Source organism: Cherax quadricarinatus, chromosome 45 (genome assembly GCF_038502225.1).
Source record: "Cherax quadricarinatus isolate ZL_2023a chromosome 45, ASM3850222v1, whole genome shotgun sequence".
Classification (NCBI taxonomy): domain Eukaryota; kingdom Metazoa; phylum Arthropoda; class Malacostraca; order Decapoda; family Parastacidae; genus Cherax; species Cherax quadricarinatus.
This window is the reverse complement of record NC_091336.1, coordinates 12,321,692-12,349,304: the sequence shown is the minus strand read 5'-3', so window position 1 is coordinate 12,349,304 and position 27,613 is coordinate 12,321,692. Positions and strand designations below refer to the sequence as shown.

At 39.5% G+C, this 27,613-nt stretch overlaps 1 protein-coding gene across 1 annotated transcript in view; it reads right to left on the bottom strand.

Annotated features, from left to right (window-relative positions):
* Window positions 1-3,505: 3,505 nt before the first annotated feature.
* Stoml2 (stomatin like 2) overlaps window positions 3,506-27,613 on the bottom strand; it is a gene marked incomplete at its 5' end in the record, with an annotated part of 53,304 nt that continues 29,196 nt past the window's right edge. Inside the window, 2 exon segments of the mRNA XM_070094297.1 lie at window positions 3,506-4,117; window positions 9,534-9,666. Coding sequence (XP_069950398.1) covers window positions 3,882-4,117; window positions 9,534-9,666 — 369 coding nt within the window.

Here is a 27,613-nt window from a genome sequence, read left to right as displayed (position 1 = left end):
CCATATTTGTGAATGTATATTAGACCCACCAGCTGACGTGTATTAGACGTGTGAGGTCGTTTGTTTACTCTTGAATATCGGCAAAAATTTAACATTTCTGCTACTTTGAGCTCAGTTTCAAGCCATTTCCAGTGCTAAAACCAATCAAAATCATCTCTATTTCTGTAATATGTCTTCCATTCTATCAAATGAGACCAAGAAATCGCAAATACAACTATAAAAAACATACGAAAAAACACTGCAAAGTTGCTGTTTTAATCGAAAAATCATGATTTATTTTTTTTTCTCTCATTATACACAGTGTGCTGCAGGATCTGTTTTATGTGGTGCACACATACCACATAGATGTATTCTCTCATATCTAGGCCCAAATGTACCACTCACAGTTTATCAGAGTGAGCTGAGCTCATGGCGTAGATCTACGGTTTGGACCCTGAACGTAAAGCTGTAGATCTACGGGACGGACCCTGAAAGGGTTAATGTTCTGTATATGTAGTAGGTACAATAATATGAGTGTATGTCTCATATATTTAGCAAGTTCAGGTTTTCAAAAGTGCCGGGGTGTGCTTTCTAGCAGAGGAGCTGGTAATCATCCACACATCAGCTTTTTGTTGGGTTATTAAAGGTTTAAGGCGGTTGATCCCCAGGCACAAATACCATAGGTAAGGTAGATATATATTAAAGAGTGGTATAGGGTAAGGAGTGTCGTTTGGGGTACATAGTATCATATCTTGGAAAGGATACCTACTGATCTGGAAATTTTCTTGGATATATGCTGGATGTGGAAATGAAATTTAAGATTACAGTCAAGGAGAAGACCTAGAAATTTACCCTCAGTGTGTCTTGAAATAGGGGAACCATTTATTGATATATTAAGATGGATATTCAAGGCTCTGTTTCCAAACAGCATGAATCAGAGGCACAGGCATCATCATGTGTTTTCTTTTATGGTCTGACAGTTCTTTGTCACTAATTTCCAATGCCTGTAATCCTAAAAATTCTACAAATACAACATAGTTAACAGTAATGTTTGAAAACAATTGGGTGATAACCTGCTGAAGAACCAAATCTCTACACGTTACTGGGAGACTACGCTTTCCCGTCTTTGCATACGGCACACACTCATGGGTATCCCGTGAAAAAGCACCCAGTTCCACTACGAGAATTGTCATGTTCCAATTTCAGTTTGCTATATTCTATTAGACTGTCCTGACTACAAGCAAGCATGACGAATTTAGCTCCAACATCGTCACTACCCTGACACCCTTTATCTTCCCTCATCGTTGACACAGACACAGACTCCCTTTGACGTTTTGATAGCAATAGATTTATTACACAAACTTTGATCATACTTCCTTCAGCACTTTACACTGCCCTTACTATCTCTGTTATACTCTCCACCCTTTCTAGTCTTTGATCAAGCATATTAAACCTTTAGTATGCCCTACCCTGCAGCACTATATGACCCATGTGGGTTTAGCACTTATGATTACAAAGGTAGAAAGTTGAAAGTGAACATAGATAAGAGTAAGGTAATGAGGGTATCAAACAATTTAGATAAAGAAAAATTGGATATCACATTGGAGAGAGGGAGTATGGAAGAAGTGAATGTTTTCAGATATTTGGGAGTTGATTTGTCAGAGAATGGGTTTACGAAGGATGAGGTTAACCATAGAATTGATAAAGGAAAAAAAGTGAGTTATGCATTGAGGTATCTGTGGAGACAAAAAAAAAAATGTTATCCATGGAAACAAAGGAGGAAATGTATGAGAATGTAGTGGTACCAACACTCTTATATGAGTGTGAAGTACGGGTTGTAAATGCTGCAGCGAAGAGGCGGCTGGAGGCAGTGAGATGTCGTGTCTAAGGGCAATATGTGGTGTAAATATTATGCAGAGAATTAATAGTGTGGAAATTAGGAGGAGGTGTGGAGTTACTAAAAGTATTAGTCAGAGATCTGAAAAGGGGCTGTTGAGATGGTTTGGTCATTTAGAAAGAATGGAACAAAGTAGAATGACTTGGAGAGTATAAATCTATTGGGGAAGGAAGGTGGGGTAGGGGTTGGCCCTGAAAGGTTGGAAGGAGGGGGTAATAGAGGTTTTCTGGGCGAGGGGCTGGATGATGATAATGATGAAAGTTTTTTCTTTCTTTTGGGGTTTTTCTTTCTTTTTGGGTCACCTTGCCTTGGTGGGAAATGGCTGACGTGATAAAAAAAAATACACATTATTATATTGATGGGAGGAGTGCTAAACCCACAGGGGTCATACAGTACCTGGGAATTGGAGCACAGGTTCAATTCCTTAGATCAAAAACTCCTCATCTGCATTAGGGGTATAGTTCTACAGAAGATGCATTTATCATTTTATTCATAGGAGTGCTAAACCCATAGGAGTCATTCAGAGCCTGGGGAAGTAGGATGCAATCAGGTTTGATTCAAAGAAGAGGAGGTCAGCTCCAGTTTCTTGGATCAAACACTTACCAACATCAAGAAATCCCATTCAGTGTTATACGAGAAATATACATCTACAATACTGCACTTATTTGTTTATACAGTATATATAACATGAAATATGTAGTGAACATCACTAGATCAAGGAAACATGTTCAATACAGAAACCAAGGCATTGTAACTGCCAAAGTCTACAAAAAGAACAGTTTTACATTCTAGTTGCTAGCAACAGTTATATTCCAGTGAAGATCAAACACTTATATGAAGGTTTGCCGAGATATGAATAATACGCAATACAGTGGACCCTCGAGTTACAGTGTTAATTCATTCCAAAAGATGTCTCATACCTCAAAACTACCAAAACTCGAACCCCAAAATACATGTTTTAATGGAACTGTAATTTACTCCAAGACCCTGGAAGTGCAACTTTTACTGTACCTTGAACTTGTATGCTCACAGTTATAACTTGCAGACACTATCTCCAGCTGCTGCTCTCTTATTCACAATAACAAGTCTTGATAATTAATAGTAGAGATGGTCGATTGTGGAAAGCCACATTCGCGCATCAGTCCACTAATTCCAATTCCTGCAGTGTGTCCTTTCACAATTTTTTGTTTGATCTTTACATTATTATAATCATGGGGGAGCGCTAAACCCGTAGGGACTAAACAGCGCCTATGGAGGGGGGGGGGAGTGAATGGAAGGTAGTCAGACTCAATTCAGAGAACTGGAGCACAAATCCAGTTCCCTATATCAAGAGCCTCTCAGCACCATCAAGGAACCTCCCTAGAGGGGTTTATTTGATCTTTAGAGAAATTGCCTGTTTACTGCATACTTTAAGACCATGATGACCTGGTAACAAAAGATGGCATAATAAATTCACAAATGCATATCATATCTCAAATTTTTCATGACAACTCAACTGGGGGTAAATTGTAACTCAAAATTATTGTAATTCCAGCCTATCATAACTCAAAGGACCAATGTATATTAAAAAAACGTCCTAAAGCCATGCAAGTGTCAGAATAAACAGTAAGGAGATTAAGTAGGACAGCACAAGGTTCAGAACATATTTTATTAACATTTGGACTCTTACCTTTTTCTGGCAATCATGTTTTGATATAATAGGTACAAGAGGTTTTGTACAGGAGTTTCATTATAAATACTTTTATGCAGTAAAGAATGGTTCACTCCATCATAGCTGTAATAATTATTCCTGTAAAATGATCCTAACCCAATACAAAAGTATTTAACATTCAGACCACATTCAAATATTGTATCTACAGGAGATACTGTACTTCAGTTATCTATATTCCCAGTGGAGACAAAACAATGCTGCTACAGAACAATACAAAGAAATCAATTAAATAATTTACACATTTACATGTCCTTGCATAATATATTGTAAAATATAATTCCAACAAATAATTGGCTATTTCTCATTTTCATCCACATTCTCAAGTATCTGCTGTAATGGGTCTTCTTCTTTGCTGCTGTCATTAACCTGTAGAGTCTTTGTCAGATTCTTATAAATAGAAACTGCAGATCCAACAATTCCAGTGACATCTGATACATTAGATGGCAATATGAGTGTGTTATTCTTGTCAGCCAAATTCTGGAATGCCTCAATATATGCCTGTGCTAGAGACAGAGATGCTGCATTCAGCCCTGAAAAGAATGGATAAAAAAAAAAATAAAATATGTGCACCAAGCCTGATATAAAATTAGAGTTCAATACAATAAACCCAATACTACAATTCACAGAGCACAATTCATAAAAACACTTAGAGTAGTGGAATGCTGTATCACTGCTCATTCTTAAAGTTTTTTTTTTTTTAACCCTTACTGTCCAAACGTAGATCTACGTTCACCTGCATGGTGCTCCGAATATTTTGAAAAATAAAAAAATTGTTTTTTTTTTTTGTGTGGTATATGACCAAAAAAAAAAAATTTTAGGACCAGTACTTACCGAGATATAAGACTGTGAAGCTGGCTCTGGATGCTCGCCTGATGGCAACAGCCAGTCCTGCTGCTTGCAGAAATGTTGCCAATTTACCTTTTTTTCTCATTTTTATTTTAATTTATATAATTTTTATGTTCTGATAATTAGAATTTATAACAGTTCTTGTGATTCCATAGCCAATCTTTGTTCTGACATTAATATTATGTACTGAAATAGTACTCAAATTGTAACAATCACACTGACAGGTTAACATTTTCACCTGCCCTGGTCATTTACTATTGTCTAGAAATATATACAAAGTATTTATAGGTTCCAGCAATGTTTCAGACACGCTGGAGTATGAAACTCCTTGAATTCAATACAATTCAATTCAAAGTTTATTCTCTATAAGGATTATAATGCTGAGTTTACAGAATTTGGTTATTGTGTGGTTTACATGTAGTAAAATAATAATTACAGAGTGTACCACTAGAACACCTAGCATGGCTAGGCATTTCGGGCAGACTTATATTAAATCTTAAGTTTAAAATATTACAAAATTATGAGGTAAGTTGGTAGTATGGCTAAGTGACTAAATACTAGTTGTGAGTTTAGCAATGTGAATGCTTTTGTTTTGGCACTATACATAGTTTCAGTATTGGAGTATCACAGGCCAACTTATGACTAGTTAAGATTCATTATTTTGAGATTGAGATTGATATTTCTGTTTATGGTCAAATGGGTGAGTGAATGTAAGTGTGAACCACCAGGTAGTATTCGTATTATTAGTTGACAGGGTGTATCAGGGAGATAAGATGTTTTCTGATGGTAGTTTTGAAGGTGATGAATGTGTCTGCAGTTTTGGAATTTTCAGGTGGGGTGTTCCAGATTTTAGGGCCTTTGACATACATTGAATTTTTGTAAAGGTTTAGTCGGACACGGGGAATGTCATAGAGATGTTTGTGTCTGGTGTTGTGCCTGTGGGTTCTGTCACAACTATCAAGAAAGCATTTTAGGTCAAGGTTAATATTGGAATTTAAGGTCCTGTAGATGTAGATTGCACAGTAGTAAGTGTGGATGTACTCAACAGGGAGTAAGTTTAGATCTATGAAGAGTGGGGGGGTGTGTTGCCAGGGATGGCATTTAGTGATTATTCTTACTGTGGCTTTTTGTTGGGTTATTATTGGCTTTAGGTGTGTTGCTGCAGTTGAACCCCAAGCACAGATAGCATAGGTGAGGTATGGATATATAAGTGAATGGTATAGTGTGAGAAGGGCAGTTTGCGGCACGTAGTATCGTATCTTGGAGAGGATCCCAACCGTTTTGGATACTTTTTTGGTTATGTGTTGGATATGGGTGCTGAAGTTCAGGTTATTGTCGAGGTATAGGCCTAGGAATTTGCCCTCATTATGCCTGGCAATTAGAGTGTTGTCGATCTTAATGTTAATTTGCGCATCTCCTGCTCTGCTACCAAACATAATGTAGTAGGTTTTGTCAACGTTAAGTGTAAGTTTATTGGCTGTCATCCAAGTCGATATTTTGATCAGCTCCTCATTAACAATGGTGTTGAGGGTGGCAAGATTAGGGTGAGAGATGACATAAGTCGTGTCGTCAGCAAAGAGAATGGGGTTCAGGTGTTGAGATACGTTTGGAAGATCATTGATGTATATGAGGAAGAGCAGGGGACCAAGGACACTTCCCTGTGGAACTCCAGTATCAAGTGGCTGTGTTGTTGATGCTGTGTCTTTAATGGTGACATACTGATACCTATTAGTAAGGTAAGATTTGAAATATGCAAGCGCATGGCCTCTTATACCATAATGGTCAAGTTTGTGGAGTAGGATGCCGTGGTCTACTGTGTCAAAAGCTTTTCTTAGGTCAATAAAAATTCCTAGTGGATATTCCTTATTTTCCAATGCTGTGTAAAGCAGATCTAGCATTTTTATGACTGCATTGTTAGTGCTTTTATTTTTTATTTATTTGTTACAGGCTGATCATCTAGTAGGCCAAGGTTGATGTTGAAGCCTCCAGCTAAGAGAAGGTGGTGCTTATTCATTTGTCTGTTTGTTATTAGTGCCTTTAATTTCTCACTGAAGTTTGGGATGTTTGTGTGGGGTATCCGGTAAATGGCACCGATTGTTAAAGGCGTCTTAAGGTATTTTACAGTAAAATTAGCAAAAATGTATTCTCCATATTCATCACTAAAGCAATTGGTGCTAATACAAGATAATTGGTTAGAGTAATAGATTGCAATACCACCCCCAACTTGGTATGGTCTGCAGTTGTGGACTGCTGTGTATCCTGGTAGAGGGTAGATATCTATTGTGTCCTGTTTAAGCCAGGTCTCAGTAAGAATAATGCAGGAAAAGGGTGTCTTTAGTGATTCAAGGAGTGCCAGGAGGTCATCATAGTGTTTGCTTAAGGACCTGATGTTGTAAAGTACTGATAGACTTTTATCCTTGTTTAGGATAGTGCTGGCTTGTGATGCTGTGTAGTAAAGGCAGTTACTTTCCAATAGGTTTTGATTGTGTGTCAGATTATGTAGGTTTAGATCAGGGTCAACGTGATCAATCATCTTCTAGGTTTAAATTATGGTTATTTATATCCTGAGTTGTGTGTTGAGTTTTAGTACTGATATCTGTACTGGTGGGAAGTTTGGACAAGTATATAGCTATAGCATTTTGGTCATGTAGAGTATAGTCACTAATACACATAATGAAGTTGGTGTTGTCTATGTGTTGTGCTGGAATGAGCTAAAGTACAACTAGGTATAAACTAATAATATAAAAATACAAATTAAAAATAGCACAAGACTCTCACTTGTAATTGCACTAAGGTCTAATGTAATGACTTTGGTATAGTCTATGTATTGAGCTAGAATGAGCTATAGTACAACTTGGTTTAATCTAATAATATAAAAATGCAAATTAAAAATAGCACCAGGCTCTCACTAGTAATTACACTATGGTCTAATATAATGACTTTGGTACTGACTATGTATTGAGCTAGAATGAGCTATAGTACAACTGAGTTTAATCTAATGATATGAAAAAGGCACAAGACTCTCAGTTGTAATTGCACTAAGGTGTTATATAAGTTGTTTACAAGAATTAGAGTATAACTAGATTTAAATTGACAAGATAAAATATACAAGTTAAGGTAGCAAAAGAATAAAAAAAGTAGAAAAAAAAAATATATGAGGTAGTTGGTACCAGTTAGCAAGAGATAGTCAAGGGCCTTGAACAATAATATAATTGAAATATACCCTAATTGCACACACAATATAGTCACTAAGATATGAAAACAATCTAAGAGTAAGACTTATAATATAAACTTATAATATGAAAATACAAATTGAAATGGTTCTTGCAATTGCACTAGAGTCTGGTATAGGTTGTTGACAAGATCAAGAGTATAACTAGATTTAAATTGACAAAATAAAATTCACAGTTAAAGTACCAAAAGAATAACAGTAAAAAATAACAATGGTAATGTCTTGGTTATAATATGACAAGGGTCAGATAAGTGACATTTGATGAATGTGCCCTGCTGGAGAGAACCTTGCCTCTGTATGTTTTTACTCTTGCACACAAGCATGTCTTTGCATGTTTGTCTGTCAGTCTATCTGTCTGCCTGACTATTTGTCTGCCTGTCTATCTGCCTGACTATCTGTCTATCTGTACATCTATCTGTCTGTCTATCTGTACATCTGTCTGTCTGTCTGTCTGCCTAGCTCTGCTTATTTGTCTGTCCAGTTCAGCTTATCTGTCTTTCTGTCTTCTGTGTGTGCCTGGAGTATAATATGAACTCCTTGATTTTTTTTTTTATCCTATACCATCTATAAACATTGCATATTTATATGCTATGTAACGTGTTTTTTTTATAGAATTTTGAAGAAAATGTCATAGATGGAATAATGAAAAAGTCTATACTAACATAAAATAAGACATTTATTGTGCTCGAGTGATTTATTATGCGTCCAATACGGCCGATCTCCGAAATAACGGCCAATAACGGGATAGAATTTTGGCCAAAAAAGCGGGCGAAAACAGAATTGGCCAATATCCAGAACGACCGATAACTGAGGGTCCACTGTATTCCTGTTTTTATTTTTTCTGAAATTTTATCATTCACCATCTTCTCTACACATCTAAATCAAAATGCATTTGTCTTTAATTTCTTATTACCTCTTTTTTTCCAGATGTAATTTTGTAACAATTTAACAGCCTGATTTCTTATTGTATATTCACTGCACATAAGAAATCAAGGTTATGTAACCATCATTTAAATTATAATTTATCTATCGTGACCTCTCTGAAACCTAAGCACAATATGAAACAACATACTGTAGTATATATTAAAGGATGATACTTGCTGAGAAACTCCAATTTCTACAAAGAGGAACAATTAAATGATTTTTAACATCTGAACAGGAAAAACAGAAATGTGCAAACAAAAGGAGCCATAAAAAAAAGATATGATTTCCTGGAGCTTTTGAAAATCCAGTCAACCTCCTTCTGATGGTGCCAGATAATCGATGAGCTATTCTTTCAACAAACCAGCCATATCCCACCGAGGCAGGGTGGCCTAAAAGAAAAACAAAAGTTTCTCTTTTGAACTTTAGTAATGTATACAGGAGAAGGGGTTACTAGCCCCTTGCTCCTGGCATTTTAATTGCTTCTTATGACACACATGGCTTATGGAGGAAGAATTCTGTTCCACTTCCCCATGGAGATAAGAGGAAATAAACAAGAACTATTAAGAAAAATAGAAAAAACCCAGAGGAGTGTGTATATATATGCTTGTACATGTATGTGTAGTGTGACCTAAGTGTAAGTAGAAGTACCAAGATGTACCTGAAATATTGCATGGTCATGGGATGAAAAAGACACCGGCAATCCTAGCATCATGTAAAGCAATTACAGGATTTTGTTTTACACTCACTTGGCAGGACGGTAGTACCTCCCTAGGCAGCTGCTGTCTAACAACCTATTACCTAGGTCAATGATTTATTGTATCATCTTAAATCCTCCTGAAATCCATTAGTGTGAAATACATACCACTGAGTATAATAAAGGAAAATCAATGTAAAATCAATTACAGCTTCTTAAAACAAAATTCAATAAATAATTTTGCATTTACCATGTTTGTGAATTAGAGCATCACAGAGAATTGCAAGTCCCTCAGCCTTGCCTTTGGCATTGTTGATCTGCTCAATTTTGTCTGCTTCAGATGCTAGAATACGGGCTTGCCGGGTACCCTCTGCTTTATTAATCTGAAAGTCATTAAAAGATACAATGCTATATTAATAAATAGTATTAAAATAAAAACAATACAAACCTATTTTTCTTTGACACTGTTTAACTATTTTGAAATTTAATAGGCAATACCTGTAACAAAGCATGCTAAAAGCTGTAAATATTAGCATGCAGATTTTTTTTCTAAGTTTTTTTAACACGTCGGCCATTTCTCACCAATGCAGAGTGACTCAAAAAGAAAGAAAATCTTTTATCATCATTCTACACTTTCACTATCACTCATACATAATCACTGTCTTTGCAGAGGTGCTCAGATACAAAATCTTAGATGTCCCTCCAAATTGCCAATATCCCAAACCCCTCCTTTAAAGCACAGGCATTATACTTCCCATTTCCAGGACTCAAGTCCAGCTAACTGGTTTCCCTGAATCCCTTCGTAAAATATTACCCTGCTCACATTCTAACAGCTTGTCAGGTCCCAAAACCATTCGTCTCCAGTCACTCCTATCTAACACGCTCACTTGTATGTAATTCTTTGGTTTATACATATACTACCAAGAATTCAGGATAACGTGATACCATGTGGAGATATGTGATTTTTGGGATTTGATGCACTGTTGGAGCTTCAGCACAGTAACAGTTAAGAAGGGAATCAGGAAAACTGGTAAGACAAACTTTTGTTTTGAACATTTCACTTAATGAAGTGGGGTTTGAATCCATGGTAAGCAAATGTAGACCAATGCACTATCCACTCTGTCTGGCGAGTTGTTTACGATCTTGTCATTATGATTTTTGTTTTGGAGTTGGGAAATACAAAGCCTATACAAAAATCTGAAGGATGGGTGGAAATGTTACAGTTCAGCAGATCATTTGAATCAAGTTTATAATGGTGAATGTTTTTTTTTTTTTTTTGGGTCACCCTATGTTGGTAGGAAAAGGCCAATGCTGTATGGTAAAAAAAAATCATCAAATGTTTGCCCATACACTGATTTTTTATCAGTAAAAACTACCTCTGCCAGCTGACAATTACCTAATGCCTATATTATTCTTCAAATTTTAGATAATAACCCCTTTACTGTTGGAAACCCTGAAATTGAAAGTCACTATGTTAAACCAAACACAAGCACAGAGTTTTGTTTTTCCCATCAAGCATTGCATGGGGCAGGACTTTTTTTTTTTATAATGTGCACACTCACCACAAAGGCCCATTCTCTTATGTCTAGGCCAAAATTTACTGCTCACAGCTTATCTGAGGGAGCTGCATTCAAAAGATGAATTTATGTAAGCAACCCTGGCATTAATAATGGATCTATGGACGAGAGAGTGAAAGGGTTAAGGGTTTAAAACCGGGTGCCAAATGATTCTAATTATCTAACAAAAGCCATTTCCATACTGCTGACAAAGTAATGTGCCAGATTCACTTGTCCGCTCTCAACATTATTATTATTATAATAAAAAAAGAAGCGCTAAGCCACAAGGGCTATACAGTGCTGCAGGGTAGGGAAGGAAGCGAGGGTATTGGGCGGCAGAAGGGAGGAGGGATGATCAGTAGGTTACAGAAAACAGCGGGGCAGGGGATAGTGCGGGGGTAAAAGGTAGCAAGAGACTGAGGTAGAAAGGGCTGAAGGCTTCAGAGTTTGCGAAGTAAGTCAGTTGTTGTCAAAAAGTCAATGAGAGAGTCCGGATGAAAGGTGGGTCCATCAGCGAGAGGGGAAGGTAAAGAGAGAGCAGCGGAGCGAAGACGACGATGGAGGTAAATTCTGCGTGCTCGTTGATAAAGTGGGCAGTCCAACAGAATGTGGCTGACTGATAATGGAGTCTGACAATTCTCACAGAGAGGAGCAGGGCGCCTCTCCATGAGATATCCATGAGTAAGACGAGTATGGCCAATGTGAAGACGGGAGAGAGTAGTCTCCCAACCTCGACACAGGTGACAAGAAGACGGTCAGTAACCTATACTCGGTTTAATAGATTGAAGTTTGCTACCGAGCATAGTAGACCAACGTTGTTGCCAACGGGTGTGAAGGTGGGTAGCTATTGCAGCAAAATAGTCCGTAAATGGAATACCTCTATATGAAACTGGTAGGTCATGTACTGCTGACCACGCAGCAGTGTCTGCCTGTTCATTGCCCTGTACGTCAACATGACCAAGGACCCAACAAAAAACAATATCTTTATGCTTGGTAAAGATGCGGCGTAGCCAAAGTTGGAAACGGAGGACTAAGGGATGAGGTGTATCAAATTTCTGTATAGCCTGTAAAGCACTAAGGGAGTCTGAGACAACCACAAATGATGACACAGGCATAGATGCAATACGGATAAGTGCTGCAAGGATGGCATACAATTCAGCAGTAAAAATACTAGCCGAAGATAGTAAATGCCCTCGTACGACGCTGTCCGGAAACACTGCTGCGAATCCTACGCCATCAGAAGACTTAGAGCCATCTGTGTACACAGCAATGGCATGAGAATGAGAGTGAAAGTGGTCAAGAAAAAGAGAGCGGGAAGCGACCGTAGACAGTTGGGCTTTCGAGCAAGGGAGAGAGAAAGAACTGACTCGAACAGCTGGAACTTCCCAAGGGGGTAGGGAAAAGTGAGATGCTACATGAACATAGAAAGGTGGTAATTGAAGAGAAGACAAGAGCGAATGAAGGCGAAGAGAGAAGGGACGGAGTAAACAGGGGCGGCGAACAAATAAAGAATGTCTACTAATATCAGTGACCATTCTATAAATGGAAGGATTGCGGAGATCATAAGAGCGTACATAGTAGCGAAGGCAATGGGCATCACAGCGATCGGATAAGGATGGAACGTTCGCTTCTGCATAGAGGCTCTCGACAGGGGAAGAGCGAAAAGCACCAAGGCATAAACGTAATCCTTGGTGATGAATGGGGTTAAGGCTAGAGAGAGTAGCAGGAGATGCCGCTGAATAGATCTGGTCACCATAATCAAGTTTCGATAAAATAAGGGTGGAATGTAGGCGAAGGAGGGTTCGACGATCAGCTCCCCATGAAAGATGAGCAAGGGTTTTAAGAAGGTTCAGCCGGCTGTGACAAGTTGCCTTCAGAGAGGTAATGTGAGGTTTCCAGGATAACCTACGATCAAAGAGGAGGCCCAGAAACTTGACTATCACGTTCAGGGATACGGGAGCCATAGAGGCACAAAGGATGATCGGAGATGACAGAGCGTCTAGTGAAAGTAATTTGGTGGGTTTTAGTGCTGGAAAATTTAAACCCATGTGTGGTGGCCCAATGGGAAACACAGTCGACTGCATGTTGGAGAGAAACTGTAATGAGGTGACAGTCAGCGCCTGCACAGGCAATAGCGAAGTCATCAACATAGTGTGATGACCAAATATTTGATGGAAGACTAGAGGCCAAATCATTAATAGCAAGGAGAAAAAGTGTTGTGCTCAGAACACATCCCTGGGGGACACCTTCAGCTTTGATAAAGTCCGGGGAGAGCACATTATTAACCCGAACACGGAAATGCCTGTCAGTTAAAAAGTTCTTAAGGAAGGATGGTAGATTGCCTCGAAGGCCTAAGGAGTGGGCTTGGGCTAAAATATTATACCTCCAAGTTGTGTCATATGCCTTCTCAAGGTCAAAAAATATGGCAATAACTGAGTGGTTATTCGCAAAGGCATTATGAACATACGTATCCAAGCGTAGTAAGGGGTCTATGGTAGAACGTCCCTTACGAAAGCCATATTGACGAGTGGAGAGACTGTTGTGTGTCTCTAAATACCACACTAAACGTCTATTTACTAGGCGTTCTATCACTTTGCAAACTGCACTGGTAAGAGCAATGGGACGATAGTGGGAGGTTTCATGTCCCGTAGTGCCTGGTTTGCGGAAAGGGAGAACAATGGCGGATTTCCACAGCTGTGGAAGAACTCCTTGTGACCAAATAAGATTGTAAAGGCGTAATAGGACTGCAAGGGCTGACTGATGTAAATGTTGTAGCATATGAATATGAATGTCGTCGGGCCCAGCTGCCGATGATCGGCAAGATGAGAGTGTTGCCTCCAGTTCTTGAAGTGTAAAAGGCACATTATACTGTTCTTCTCTGAGAGAAGAAAAGTCCAAGGGTGCTAACTCTCTGGCAGACTTTGAGGAAAGAAATGAGGGGCATAGATGGAGTCCCTGAGAAATACGGACCAGATGATTGCCAATTTCATTGGCAACATCTAGTGGGTTTGCTATATCAACACCGGCAACCCGCAGAACAGGAGCCGGGTCAGGAGAATATTTACCACTCAGTTTTCGTACTTTTTTCCAGACTGCACCTCTGCACTCATAGAGGAAGCAGAGGTGATGGTGGAGACATAATCTCGCCAGCAAGTGCGTTTAGCGTCACGGATGACACGGCGAGCGATCGCACACTTCTGCTTAAAATCAAGAAGTCTCTCTGTGGTTCTATTGTACCGGTACCTGCCCCATGCAGCGCGTTTCAAACGTACTGCAAGAGCACAAGCAGGAGACCACCAAGGCACGCATTTCTGAGAATGCCTGCCCGAAGTTTGGGGTATAGAATGAGAAGCTGTGGTTAAAACGGAGGACGAGAAGAGGTGTAAAAGCTAATCGATGGAGGACGAAGAAAGAACCTCTCTAAAAACAGTTAGGTGTGAGTCAAGGTTCCAATTTGCCTGATCAAATTGCCAGCGTGGGATGCGAAGAGGTGGTGAATATGAAGGGGAAGTAAGAATGATTGGGAAATGATCGCTGTCACGTAAGTCCGGGAGAACAGACCAAGTGAAGTCTAATGCGGCGGAGGAAGAGCAGACTGAGAGATCGATGCAAGAGAGAGTGTGAGTCCGAGGATCAAAATGGGTGCGAGTACCTGTATTTAAAACATGGACGGGGTGGGTGGCAAGAAAAGCCTCTAACTGAATGCCACGGGAATCACAGTGAGACCCCCCCCCCAGAGGAAATGGTGGGCATTAAAATCACCAAGTAACAGAATTGGTGGCGGTAATGACGAAACAAGAAAGGCAATATCTGGAATAGATAATGCCCGAGAAGGAGAGAGATATAAAGAACAGAGCGTATACCACCTATGTAAGTGGATACGGGCTGCTGTGTAATGCAGCAAAGTATGAACAAATAGCTGATGGTACGGAATATCAGTGCGTAGATGAAGGGCACTTTCATTAAAGGTCCCATCAGGGAAAGGATCTGAAGAATACAATAAATTATAGCCTGAGATGGGAGAGATAACAGCAGAGTGTAATTTTGGTTCCTGTAAGCAAACACCAACAGGGGAAAACTGGGAGAGTAACATCTGAAGCTCACCCCGATTACCTGAGGCCGCGTATATTCCACTGTAAATAGGCCATGATTGGCAATGATAAAGATACCTGAAATCCGCAGGGAAGGGTTCCTACGGACTAGAGGGGTTAGAAAAGTCCACATGCGGAGGCAGCGGAAAACGTTCAAGCAGCGAAGGAACGGTGTGCTGTGAAGAAAGGAGTTGTGCAGATGGAGGGGAGGAGAGAGAAGGAACAGAGAGTGGATCAGTGTCCATTGATGGTTTGGTCTCTGCAATATATTCAGAGATTGCTTCAAGTGTTTCAGAATTCAGAGATGTCGTATGGGAGACAATATTGGAGATGGTAGGGGGAGGATGAGTAAAGATTGGAACTGTAATGGACTATACCAAGGTAGGGGGGGGGCGAAAGGGTGGAGGAAACTGGAGAAGAAGCGTGGAAGGGGACAGAAGAGGCAGAAACCTGGGAGGTGGCAGAAGAGGAAGAAACTTGGGAGGGAACAGGGGAGGTGGGTATAGTACGAGGAGGAGGGTGATCCTCTACACTTGTAACAGAGCCAGTGAGAGGGGAAGAACCCGGTACAGAGACAGGGAAGGTAAAATGAGGTGGAAGAAGGGAAGGAGGGGTTAAAGGACCTTTTTTTGACTTCTGAGAAGTAGAGGGATGATTGGGAGGAGGTGTCATACGAGATCTCGTCGATACCGAGGCTTGTGAGGGAGAACACGAAGACGTGAGAACAGACTGAGGCGTTGAAGTAGGGACGTCTGAGCCTAGGACAGCAAAAGAATTAGATACAGGAGTGACTATAGGAGAGGTAACCACAGAGAAGGCTGCAGAAGATGGGACCCCAGAAGTGGGGGGGACATTTTGAAACACGGGAATAAGAAACACGAGGTAGTCTCCCTTGGAGGTGGAGATGAGAAACTGCCATGGCATAAGGGAGACCTTCTGCCTCTTTGAGGTAATGGATTTCCCGCTCATTTAAGTAGACTTGGCAACGGCGAGAGTACGAAGGGTGAGCCTCATGACAATTAAGGCAAGAGGGAGGTCGATTGCAAGAAGTATTTGAATTGTCATTGGCACCACAGACTGGGCATTCGGCTATAGATCTGCAATATTTCGCTGGATGGTCAAATCGCCAGCAATTTCTACACTGTTGCAGTGTAGGGATCACCTTTCGAACTTGTAACCCATGTCCTGCTACATAAACTGAGGATGGGAGTTCACGGCTGTCAAAAGTTAAACGAGCCACATTGCTACGGTATCATCTCCGCCCGCGGGCAGGAAGAACATAAGTGTCTACCTTGAGGATTGGGAGATCTTGGAGTTCCAGCTGTTCAAGAATGTCATTGCCACATGTCTGAAAATTTTGTTGAACTATGGTATGGGGCAGAATGACGGTACCACTACAAGAATTGAGGGAATGATGTTTTTCAATAGTGACAGGAACAGTATCTATATGGGAAAAAAGAGAAAGATCATGAGCTTGGGTAGCATTCTGTACCGTGATGATGCGCGTACCGCTCTTAAGAGCATGAAAAGGAATATATTTACCAACATGGCATAGGAGTGCCTTGCCAATACTGTGGTCGGGAAGATAGGCGGTAGAGGAATTCGGTCGTAAAGTGAAGAATTTAGTCCATTGTGCATTCTGAAACTGAGCATGGAAAGGGAGTGCAGGACGTGTCAATCTTTTCTGAGAAGAACGAGAAGGTGGAGAAGTATCATCAGCAGGTAATTGTAGTTGGTGTTTAGGCGTGGGACCAGAGTTGGTCTGACGTGGAACGGGCCGGCGATTCGAAAATTGCTGCACCGTAGAGGGAGAGGAGGTTGGAAGCATAGTCAAAGGAGAGCGAAGGTCAGATAAATCGAAGGAGTCAGTCGAGACCTCAGTACCTGAAGCGGGTGAGGAAACAGCACCGGCAAGAGGTACAGAGGCATGAGGAGTGTCCGAAGAGTGGTCCAAAGACGAGGCAGGATCAGAACGGGGTGCGGTATCAAGAAGGGGCCCGGGGGTAGCAGGTTCATGGATTGGGTTCTTCATGGTTAAGTTACTTCTTTCTTTTTGTTTTTAAGAAAAAAAAAAGAAAAAAAAATAAAAAAAAAATAAAAAAAAATAAAAAAAGGGGGGACCGGGGAGGGATAGTTCCTAGGAGGAATGAAAGGGCCAGAAATCTCTCTCCGTGCCCAAGAGGACCTCAGCACCACAAGTAGCGTAGATGCCAGTAAACCAGCAATCCGGGATAGCAACCTCACATCTGCCGAGCTACCTCGGTGGACAAAAGAGAGGGCGGCCGGATATCCACCACAAAGCACACCTCCTTCGGCCACCACCCCTGGAATCCGAAAGGTGGCTTCCAGAGATACACCCGTCACCCGAGAGACACCCAAAGCCACCCTCCGGGATACAGGAGAGGGATCGAGACATCCCCAGGCAATCCAGATTCCACGGCAAACTACGCCACCGCCAAGAACCTCAACGGAATGGGATGGACCCCGGTACCCCTTCCCCTACCTTGGAACTAGCATGCCTGTGGGAAAAAATCCCAAAGGCCAAAAAGGAAGGGCAAAAGGGAGGGGTGGGGAGATTTTTTTTTTAGATTTTGCCACCGAAGTGGCTAGTTTATTGTGCACCCCATATCCATCCTGTGGACGGTAGCGCGAGAGCATATGGATACACAAAAGGCCTAGGAACTAGGGTGGGGAGGAGGAGGAGGAAAGGAAAAAGGGGAGGATGGGATAGGGAAGGGGGGATTGGGGGCTAATTAGGTTTGGTCTGAGGAAGGAGACCGACAGGTCTAATTCCTCAGGCCAATAGCCTCTTCACCACAACAAGGAGCCCCCCTTGAAGAGGCCGCTCTCAACAGCAAGTGTACATCACACTTGTATGTTTAACCCTTTCAGGGTCCGTCCCGTAGATCTACGGCTTTACGTTCAGGGTCCAAACCGTAGATCTACGCCATGAGCTCAGCTCACTCTGATAAACTGTGAGTGGTACATTTGGACCTAGATATGAGAGAATACATCTATGTGGTATGTGTGCACCACATAAAACAGATCCTGCAGCACACTGTGTATAATGAGAGAAAAAAAATGAAATCATGATTTTTCGATTAAAACAGCAACTTTGCAGTGTTTTTTCGTATGTTTTTTATAGTTGTATTTGCGATTTCTTGGTCTCATTTGATAGAATGGAAGACATATTACAGAAATAGAGATGATTTTGATTGGTTTTAGCACTGGAAATGGCTTGAAACTGAGCTCAAAGTAGCAGAAATGTTAAATTTTTGCCGATATTCAAGAGTAAACAAACGACCTCACACGTCTAATACACATCAGCTGGTGGGTCTAATATACATTCACAAATATGGTGATGATATTTATACAATTATTACAGTATTGCATAACAGTAAATCTTCTATTTTTTGGTGTGAATAAAAATTCATTATGTGAATAAAAAATCAAAATGGAATTTATTTGTAAAGCCTCAAAACATAACTAATGAACAGAGGAAATGTTAGTTTAGTGCCAGGAATGCCTACATTGTTCATTCTGGACCCTATTTTGAAATTTGAATATTTTGAACTTTGTGTTAAATTGGCCAAATTAACAATTTCCGATCACTTTATTTTGTAGTTGAAACAGTTGACTTGGCGATTTCTTGTGCTCAATCGATAGAATAGAAGTAATACTAGTGAAATAGCTAAGAATTTGGTTGATTGGAATAATGTAATTGGCTTAAAATGGGAGTCAAAGTCGGCAAAATCGCCAATTCGTAAATATCGCTGACACATCAAAATTCGCGAGAGCATAATTTCGTCAATTTTCCACCAAATTTCGTACTTTTTGTTTTATTACCTTCACAAAAAGATTCTCTACGATTTCATAAGAAAAAATAACAATTTTTTTTTTTTTAAATTCTTGGACACTGGTGTGTGACTCCAGATTTGGGCCTTGGACCTTGAAAGGGTTAACCGAGTTTATAGGTAGTTAGGAAATATTCTCTGAATATTTTCTAATGCAACAATTTTGAGCAAATCTAGATTTAAGTTAATTAATATCAAACTCCAGGCAGTCCGCTACCCATGCAGTGCGAGTCAATATGCAGTTTAGGTTTTTTATTATTAATGTATTAGTTTATGTTTTTTATTATTAATGTATTTTTTCATGTACAATGGAACCTCGACTTACAAGTTTAATCTGTTCTGTGACCTAGCTCATAACTCAATTTGCTTGTATATCAAATAAATTTTCCTCATTTAAATTAACTGAAATGCCATTAATCCGTTCCAGTGGAATTCCTGCTCTTGGGAGGCATTACAAAATACAGTGGACCCTCGAGTTTCGGCAGCATCAACTTTCGTGAAATCCGACTTTCGGCAAGTTTTTTCGGCAAAATTTGGCCTCGCGGTTCGTGATTAGACTCGTGATTCAGCGACCGTCCGGTACCCGTCTGCCTGTCACCGAGCACACAAAGCCAGTCTCCCACGCCATTCATGCTCAGTGTGCCATTGTTTACCAACACGTGACCATCACCCCACGGGTTCATACATAATAATCCATTGTTTTTTTGTGATTGCAACTGCTAAATAAGTCAACGTGGGCCCAAGGAAATCTAGTGCAAGCCCTTTCGTAAAGAAAGTGAGGAACATGATCAAATTCAAGAAGGAAATTATTAAAAAATATGAGAGTGGAGTGCGTGTTTCAGAGCTTGCCAGGATGTATGGCAAACCCTATTCAACCATCACTTCGATCGTGGTGAAAGGAAAGGAAATAAAGTGTGCTGTTGTTGCAAAAGGGGGTAGATATGCTAACAAAAAGGAGATCACAAATCCTCAAAGAAGTGGAGAGGTTATTGTTGGTGTGGATTACCGAAAAACAGTTAGCAGGAGATAGTGTTACTCGGTCAATATGTGAAAAGGCAAGGCAGTTGCATGACAATCTCATAAAGAAAATGCCTGCAACAAGTGGTGATGCTTGTGATTTTAAGGCCAGCAAAGGTTGGTTTGATAGATTTAAGAAGCGTAGTGGCATTCACAGTGTGATAAGGCATGGTGAGGCTGCCAGTTCTGACAAAATTGCAGCTGAGAAGTTTGTACAGGAGTTTAAAGAGTGCATAGACACTGGAGAATTCAAACCCCAACAAGTGTTAAATTGTGACAAAACAGGCCTCTTTTGGAAGAAAATGCCAAAGACCTACATCACGCAGGAGGAAACGGCACTGCCAGGACACAAGCCTATGAAAGATAGGCTTACTCTCATGTTTTGTAGTAATGCTAGTGGGGATTTCAAAGTGAAGCCTTTACTGGTGTATCACTCTGAAAATCCCAGTGTGTTCAAGAAAAACAGTGTCACCAAGAGTAATTTGTGTGTGATGTGGAAGGCTAACAGTAAGGCATGGGTCACAAGGGATATTTTCCTAGATTGGTTTAATGAAGTGTTTGGCCCCAGTGTGAAGAAATACCTCCTGGAAAATAAACTGTCACTCAAGTGCCTCCTGGTAATGGACTATGCTCCTGCTCATCCTCCAGACTTGGAAGAGCAAATAGTGGAGGAGTTTAGTTTCATCACGGTGAAGTTCTTGCCCCCTAATAAAACTTCTCTCCTCCAGCCCATGGACCAGCAGGTCATTTCAAACTTCAAAAAACTCTACACAAAAGCAGTGTTTCAAAAGTGCTTTGAAGTGACCTCAGACACAGAATTGGCCCTAAGAGAGTTCTGGAAAAATCACTTTAATATCCTCCATTGTATAAACCTTACAGGTAAGTCTTGGGAGGGAGTGACATCCAGGACTTTGAACTCTGCTTGGAGAAAATTGTGGCCAGAATGTATAGAAGAGGGATTTTGAAGGGTTTGGGGCTGACCCCAAGGAGCCTATGCCAGTTGTGGAATCTATTGTGGCATTGGGGATGTCCCTGGGGTTGGAGGTGAGTGGTGAAGATGTGGAAGAGTTGATGGAGGACCACAGGGAAGAGCTAACCACTGAAGAGCTGCAAGAGCTTCATCTGCAACAGCAACAGATCACAGCTCAGGAAACTGCTGCAGAGGAGGAGGAGGAAGAGAGATGGAGGAAGGTGCCTTCTTCAAAGATTAAGGACATTTGTGCAAAGTGGACTGAAGTGCAAACATTTATGGATGAACTTCACCCTAACAAAGCTGTTGCAGGCTGTATTGGCAACATGTACAATGACAGTGTTGTGTCCACTTCAGACAAATCTTAAAGAAACGCCAGAAACAGAGCTCTCTGGAGAGAGATTTTGTGCGACAGGGTTCCAGTGACTCTCAAGTTGTTTCCAGTGCCAGTGTCTTTAAAAAACAAAGAAGGGAAGTAACCCCAGATAAGGACTTCATACCTCAAGTCCTAATGGAAGGAGATTCTCCTTCCTAACAATAGTGTACACCTTCCTCCTATCCCCTCCTCCCGTCTTCCATCCACCCATAAGTCTTCAGTAAAGGTAAGTGTAATGTTATTATTTTTTATATGCATGTACTTGATTTCTCATTGTTTTCAGTATGTAAATCTTTATTTAATTTGAAAAAAAATATTTTATTTTAATATTTTTGGGTGTCTGGAACGGATTAATTTTATTTCCATTATTTCTTATGGGGAAAATGGTTTTGCCATTCGGCAATTTCAACTTTCGGCAGGCTCTCTGGAACGGATTAATCATGAAACTCGGGGGTCCACTGTACTTCAATATGATGCTAATATCAACTCTATGGCTTATTTATCTATCACAATTCATCTAATATGACATAACAAACAAGATAAATATCACAGAAACATAATATATACTCGAGAATAAATAAAATACAGTGGACCCTCAAATTTCGCGATTAATCCGTTCCAGAGAGTCTGCTGAAAGTCGAAATTCATGAATGGCAAAACCATTTTCCCCATAAGAAATAATGGAAATCCAATTAATCCGTTCCACACACCCAAAAATATTAAAAAATATATATTTTTTCAAATTAAATAAAGATTTACATACAGAAAACAATGAGAAATCAAGTAGATACATATATAAAATAACAACAACATTACACTTACCTTTATTGAAGACTTCTGGGTGGATGGAAGATGGAAGGAGGGGAGAGGAAGAAGGTACACTATTTATTTATTTATTTTATTTATTTATTTATTAACAATTTGAGCACACATACAGAGGTACAAAAAAATACAGATAAGAGCAGCATGCCAAAGCCACTTATACTATGCATAGCATTACGGGCTGGCTTAAAATTAACTTAAGATTAACTAAGCAATGATGAAATCAGTGATAAAACATTAATGTAAACAGATTACTATAAAGCACAAGTGAGTATTACAAAGACAGGTCATATGGTTGCATGCATTGTTGTACATTCAGTCGTATGGAGTATTCTGTTAGGTAGTGTATTTAAAAAATAATAAAGTTAGATTGGGTTTTAGGTTTAACATTTATGTGATATAATTGTGAGAAACATTTAAGATATACAATTTATAAGGTTCAGTTATTCAGTATTTATTTGGTTTTGGGTGAGTAAGTGATCTTTGAGAAGAGACTTGAATTTATAAACAGGTAGTGTTTCTTTTATATTTAGAGGTAATGAATTCCAGATTTTAGGGCCTTTTATGTGCATTGAGTTTTTGCATAGTGTGAGATGGACACGAGGAACATCAAAGAGTGATCTGTGCCTTGTGTTATGGTCATGTGTTCTGTTGAGGTTGGCAAGGAGATGTTTGAGGGGAGGGTTAATATCAGAGTTAAGTGTTCTAAGTATGTAATAGGTGCAGTAATAAGTATGGATGTTTTGTATGGTGAGTAGGTTTAGTGTATTGAATATTGGTGGAGTGTGCTGCCTGTAGTGAGAATTTGTTATCATTCTAACTGCAGCCTTTTGTTGGGTAATTAGTGGTCTGAGATGGTTAATTGTTGTTGAGCCCCATGCACAAATTCCATAGGTGAGATAGGGGTAAATAAGAGAGTGATATAGGGCCAGGAGGGCTGACTGTGGAGCATAGTACCGTATCTTCGATAGTATGCCTACAGTCTTGGAAATTTTCTTAGAAATTTGTTGTATATGTGTATGAAATTTGAATCTATTATCAAGGTGGATTCCTAAGAATTTTCCCTCTGTTAGCTTTGTGATAGGTGATCTGTTTATCATTATGTTAAGAGGGACATCTGTAGCTCTGTTACCAAACTGAATGCAGTAGGTTTTGTCAATGTTTAGTGTAAGTTTGTTAGTCCTCATCCAGGTAGATATTTTCTGTAATTTGGTATTTACAGTATTGGCTAGCGTGACTGGGCTCGGGTGGGAGAAGACGTATGTAGTGTCATCTGCAAATAGTGTGGGTTTGAGTAATTGCGAAGCATTTGGTAGGTCATTTATGTATAGGAGAAAGAGAAGAGGGCCAAGGACACTTCCCTGTGGGACACCATTGTAATTGGTTGTGCAGAAGAGTTTGCCCCATTTGCATACACATATTGGCTTCTGTTGCTGAGGTATGACTTGAGGTAGTTGAGGGAGTGCCCTCTTATACCATAGTGTGACAATTTTACGTGGAGCAAGTCATGGTCAACTGTATCAAAAGCTTTACGTAAGTCAATGAAGATCCCCAGTGGGACTTCTTTTTTCTCTATTGCAGTGTATATATGTTCTAGCATGTGTATAATAGCATCATTAGTATTTTTATTAGGCCTGAATCCAAATTGGCAGGGGTTGAGTATGTTTTGGGAGATAAGGTAAGAGTAGATTCATTTATGAATTAATTTTTCGAAGATTTTTGAGAGAGGGTGTAAGTTGGATATTGGCCTATAGTTATTCAACTCTGTTTGGTTTCCTCCTTTGTGGATCGGGGTGACCCTTGCTATTTTGAGTACTTTAGGGAAGGTGGAGGATTCAATGGATTTGTTAAAGAGTGTTGCAATGATTGGTGATAGCACTTGTGACACTTTTTTGTATATAAAGGGTGGTAAGGTATTTAAATCTCCTGCCTTGTTTTTTAGTGCGTTGATAATAAGGGAGACTTCGTATGGGTTAGTCGGAGCTAGGAACAGTGTGTTCGGGTAGTTGCCGGTGAGGTAGTCATTTGGTGGGGTATCTGAGCTTGGGATTCTATTGGCAAGGTTTTGTCCTATAGTGGAGAAGAAATCATTGAGTCTGTTTGCTGTTTCTGTTGGTGGGAGTTGGGGTTCATCTGATTTTGCTAATTTTATTTCGCTATTTCGTGATATCTTTTTTGTTCCCAGAATTTCTGATAGGGTTTTCCAGGTCTTTTTTATATCACCTCCTAAGTTGGATAATCTGTTCTCATAATACAATTTTTTTGCCCTTCTTATCAGGCTGGTTAGGATTGACGAGTAACGTTTTGTTTGGTCTCTGGTTATGTGACCCATTCTGTACTGTTTTTCATATCGGTGTTTTGTATTTATGGATTTGAGAATGCTGGGTGTTAGCCAGGGACTGTTCAGTCTCTTAGCTGTCATCTGTTTAGTTTTTTTAGGGCAGTGCTTGTTATAGAGGTATTGGGTCTTTTTTAGAAAATTATTAATACATTCGTCAATATCTGTATAGATTTCTAGCTCAGTGTGCCAGTCAATGTTTGCTACTGCTGTTGTGAAGTTATTAATGGCTGCCTCATTGTGAAGTCTGAAGGTGACTTTAGTAGTGTCTTGGGGTAGTTTACCAAGAGTTGTTATGAGGAAGGTAGGGTAGTGGTCTGTGGTATTATCTGTAATTATGCCTGATTTTAAAGGGGATATGGTGTTGGTCCAGATGTGGTCAAGTAGGGAAACACTAGTCTCTGTAACTCTTGTAGGTTTTGTTACTGTTGGTAGCAACATACAGTTACTCATTGTGTTTGTGAATTCAGTAACGTGTGGGTCCTGGTCTTGCAGGAGATTTATACTGAAGTCACCTGAGAGTAGTAAGTGATCTTTGTTCATGCGTGCATCAGTTATCATACTTCCTAGGTTTTGACTAAATTGGCTAATGTTTGACTGTGGAACTCTGTAGATGTTTATCAATGTGAGAGGTTTTTGTAGGTATTTGGATTTGAATTTGGCTATTATATATTCCCCATGTTCATCCCTTGTGCAAGTATTAGTGATACATTCTAGTTGGTCTGAGTAGTATATGGCTGTGCCACCCCCTTGTTGGTCTGGCCTACAGTTGTGTATGGCTGTGTAACCAGGAATAGCATAAACATCTGTACTATCAGGCTTTAGCCAGGTTTCAGTTAGTGTAATGATGGACATATTGGCATGTAAGGAATTTAGTAATGCTATGAGGTCATCGTAATGCTTGCTTAAAGATCTGATATTGTAGTTAAAGATAGTTATGTTGTTGGCACTGAGAAGTGCCTTTGATTGTTCTGCAGTGTAGTAATTACAGTAACTGTTTGATTCATTTAAGTCATTAAATAAGAGGTTGGTATCAGGATCAATGCTTTGTAATCATAAGATTTGTAGTGAATCTATAGTTAGAATTAAGTATAAAACAAAGTAAATAGTCTTAAGCTAAAAAATAGCACCTGAATTATTTAACAAATGTAAAATAATGAGCTAAGGTAGTTTTTTTTTTTTTTTTAAGCTAAAATAAAGGAGACAATATAAAAGGGACTAATACAAATAAAGTGATGATCAAATAATGGAGCTTGGGAATATGATAGTAGGTAGTACTATAAAGGTAATTCTTTAAAGTTAGAATTATAGTATAAAATTATAATATAAAAGGGACTAATATAAGTTGTGGTGAACAATAAAGTGGTAATCAAATAAATGAGCTTTGGAATATAATGGCAAAATTGTGAACTTATTCTACTTTAGCACCTGAGAATAGCACCTTGATTATTTTAACAATTGTGAATATATAAACTAGGGTAGTTATATAAAGCTAAAATAAAGGAGAAAATATACAAGGGACTAAAATTAAGTAATGGTAAACAAAGTTAAATGGACAGATGGTCACTATGAAATAATATTGGTTTAGGAGTAAGATCTGATTTGTAATATTAAATAAATTGAGCAGTTTATTGCACAATAAAAAGTAAAAAAAAATGAGGTAGTTGGTACTAGTTAGCAAAAGATAGTTTTGGTACTTGCAAAAAAGTAATTGGAATATACACTAATTGCATACACAATGAAAAGTGACTAAAAAACAAGTAGTGATAAACAAAATTAAATGGAAAGTTAAGAATAATGAATATTATTAATTTGGAGTAAGATTTGACTTGTAATTTAAAATTATGAGCAATTAATAGCAGTAAGAAAGAAGTATAGAGTATTGGAGGTAGTTGGCATTAGCTAGTGATGAAAAATAATAAAAATAATAATGCACAATATAATAGTAACGTACACTATATGCACCACACGTATATATGTATTAAGGGCACTTATCTAATCTGTTACAGAAATGTCAGCTTTTCTAAGGAAGGTAGAGAAATCATGTTCGTTTGAGATGGTATATTGTTGTCCTGTTGATGTTTTCCTTACTAGTATTTTCCCATCTCGCGTGAAACACTGATGTATTTTGTTTTCCTGTAAGTTTTCTCAGCCTGAACAGAAGGTTTTGACGTTTTTTTGTTAGACACTCATTTATGTACACTCCATTTTTCATTGTAATTGCTGATTTAATTAGGTCCTTTCTTTTATCGTATGAATGAAGTCGGATCATTATACTGTGTTTACTTCCTGGTTTTCCTAGCAAACGTGTTTCTTTGATTTCATTGTTTTGCACGATGACTTGTACGTGGTTCTGTATTATCCTGATAGCAGTTTCTTTGCACTGTGCTTGTGTTATGTCACTAGGAATGTGTGGACTGTTTATTATAACTGCATCAGACAACTTATCTTGTTCAGTTTTGTCGTCTTGGAAATCAAGGTATTCATTTAGTCAAGTGTGCATGTTCTGATTCCAGTCCTTGATTGCTTCTTCAACCTTCATATTTATTGTTGTTATTTGCTCAGTGTGACTGGCTATAGCTGCTTTTAGAGTATTTTCTGTGTCAACACTTCCCGATGTAATCTTCTCTTCAAGGTTTTGGATCTTGTTCTCGAGGTTGGTTATCTTGGATTCTCGTCGCTCGAGTGTTGCTTTGATATCTTTGATTTCATTTTCTAGAGCAACGATGTAGTCCTTGATATTGTCAGGAATAATCATACTTGAGTTATCATGGGTGAATCCTTTGAAGGGAGTGGAGTTGGAGGGGGAGTCAGCCATGTTTGTTGTTGTTGTTCCCTGGGTGGCGGTGGTGAGGGGGGTTGATGATACACCGGCGTCCTGCTGGGTAGACAAGTTGAGTTCTAGGGTCCTTGCTGTTATTCTATTATTACTGGTGTTGTTTCTTCTGCGATATCCTTTCATAGTATCACTGAAGTAGATACTGTGTAGCTATGGAGGAGAAGGCTTGTTTTCTTGGAGCTTGGGTTAAGTGGTTGTCTGGCAGCGGAGGCAGTGTTTGGGTTAGCAGGGCTGTCTTCCTTAGATCTTCTAATTTTGTCAAGATTTGGGTTACATTCTTAGTATTCTTGGGTCATGTTGTGGTCTACGTGGGTTCATGTAGTTGAACTTTCACTTAGGCCATCACAAGTTTTGATGAGCAATGTTTTTGTGAGAAAGAAGAGCTGGTAGGATACCGTTGCTGCCGCTGCCGCCGCCGACGCTTGTAGATGAATGGTTCACAGAACCGACACGTTGATAAATTACAC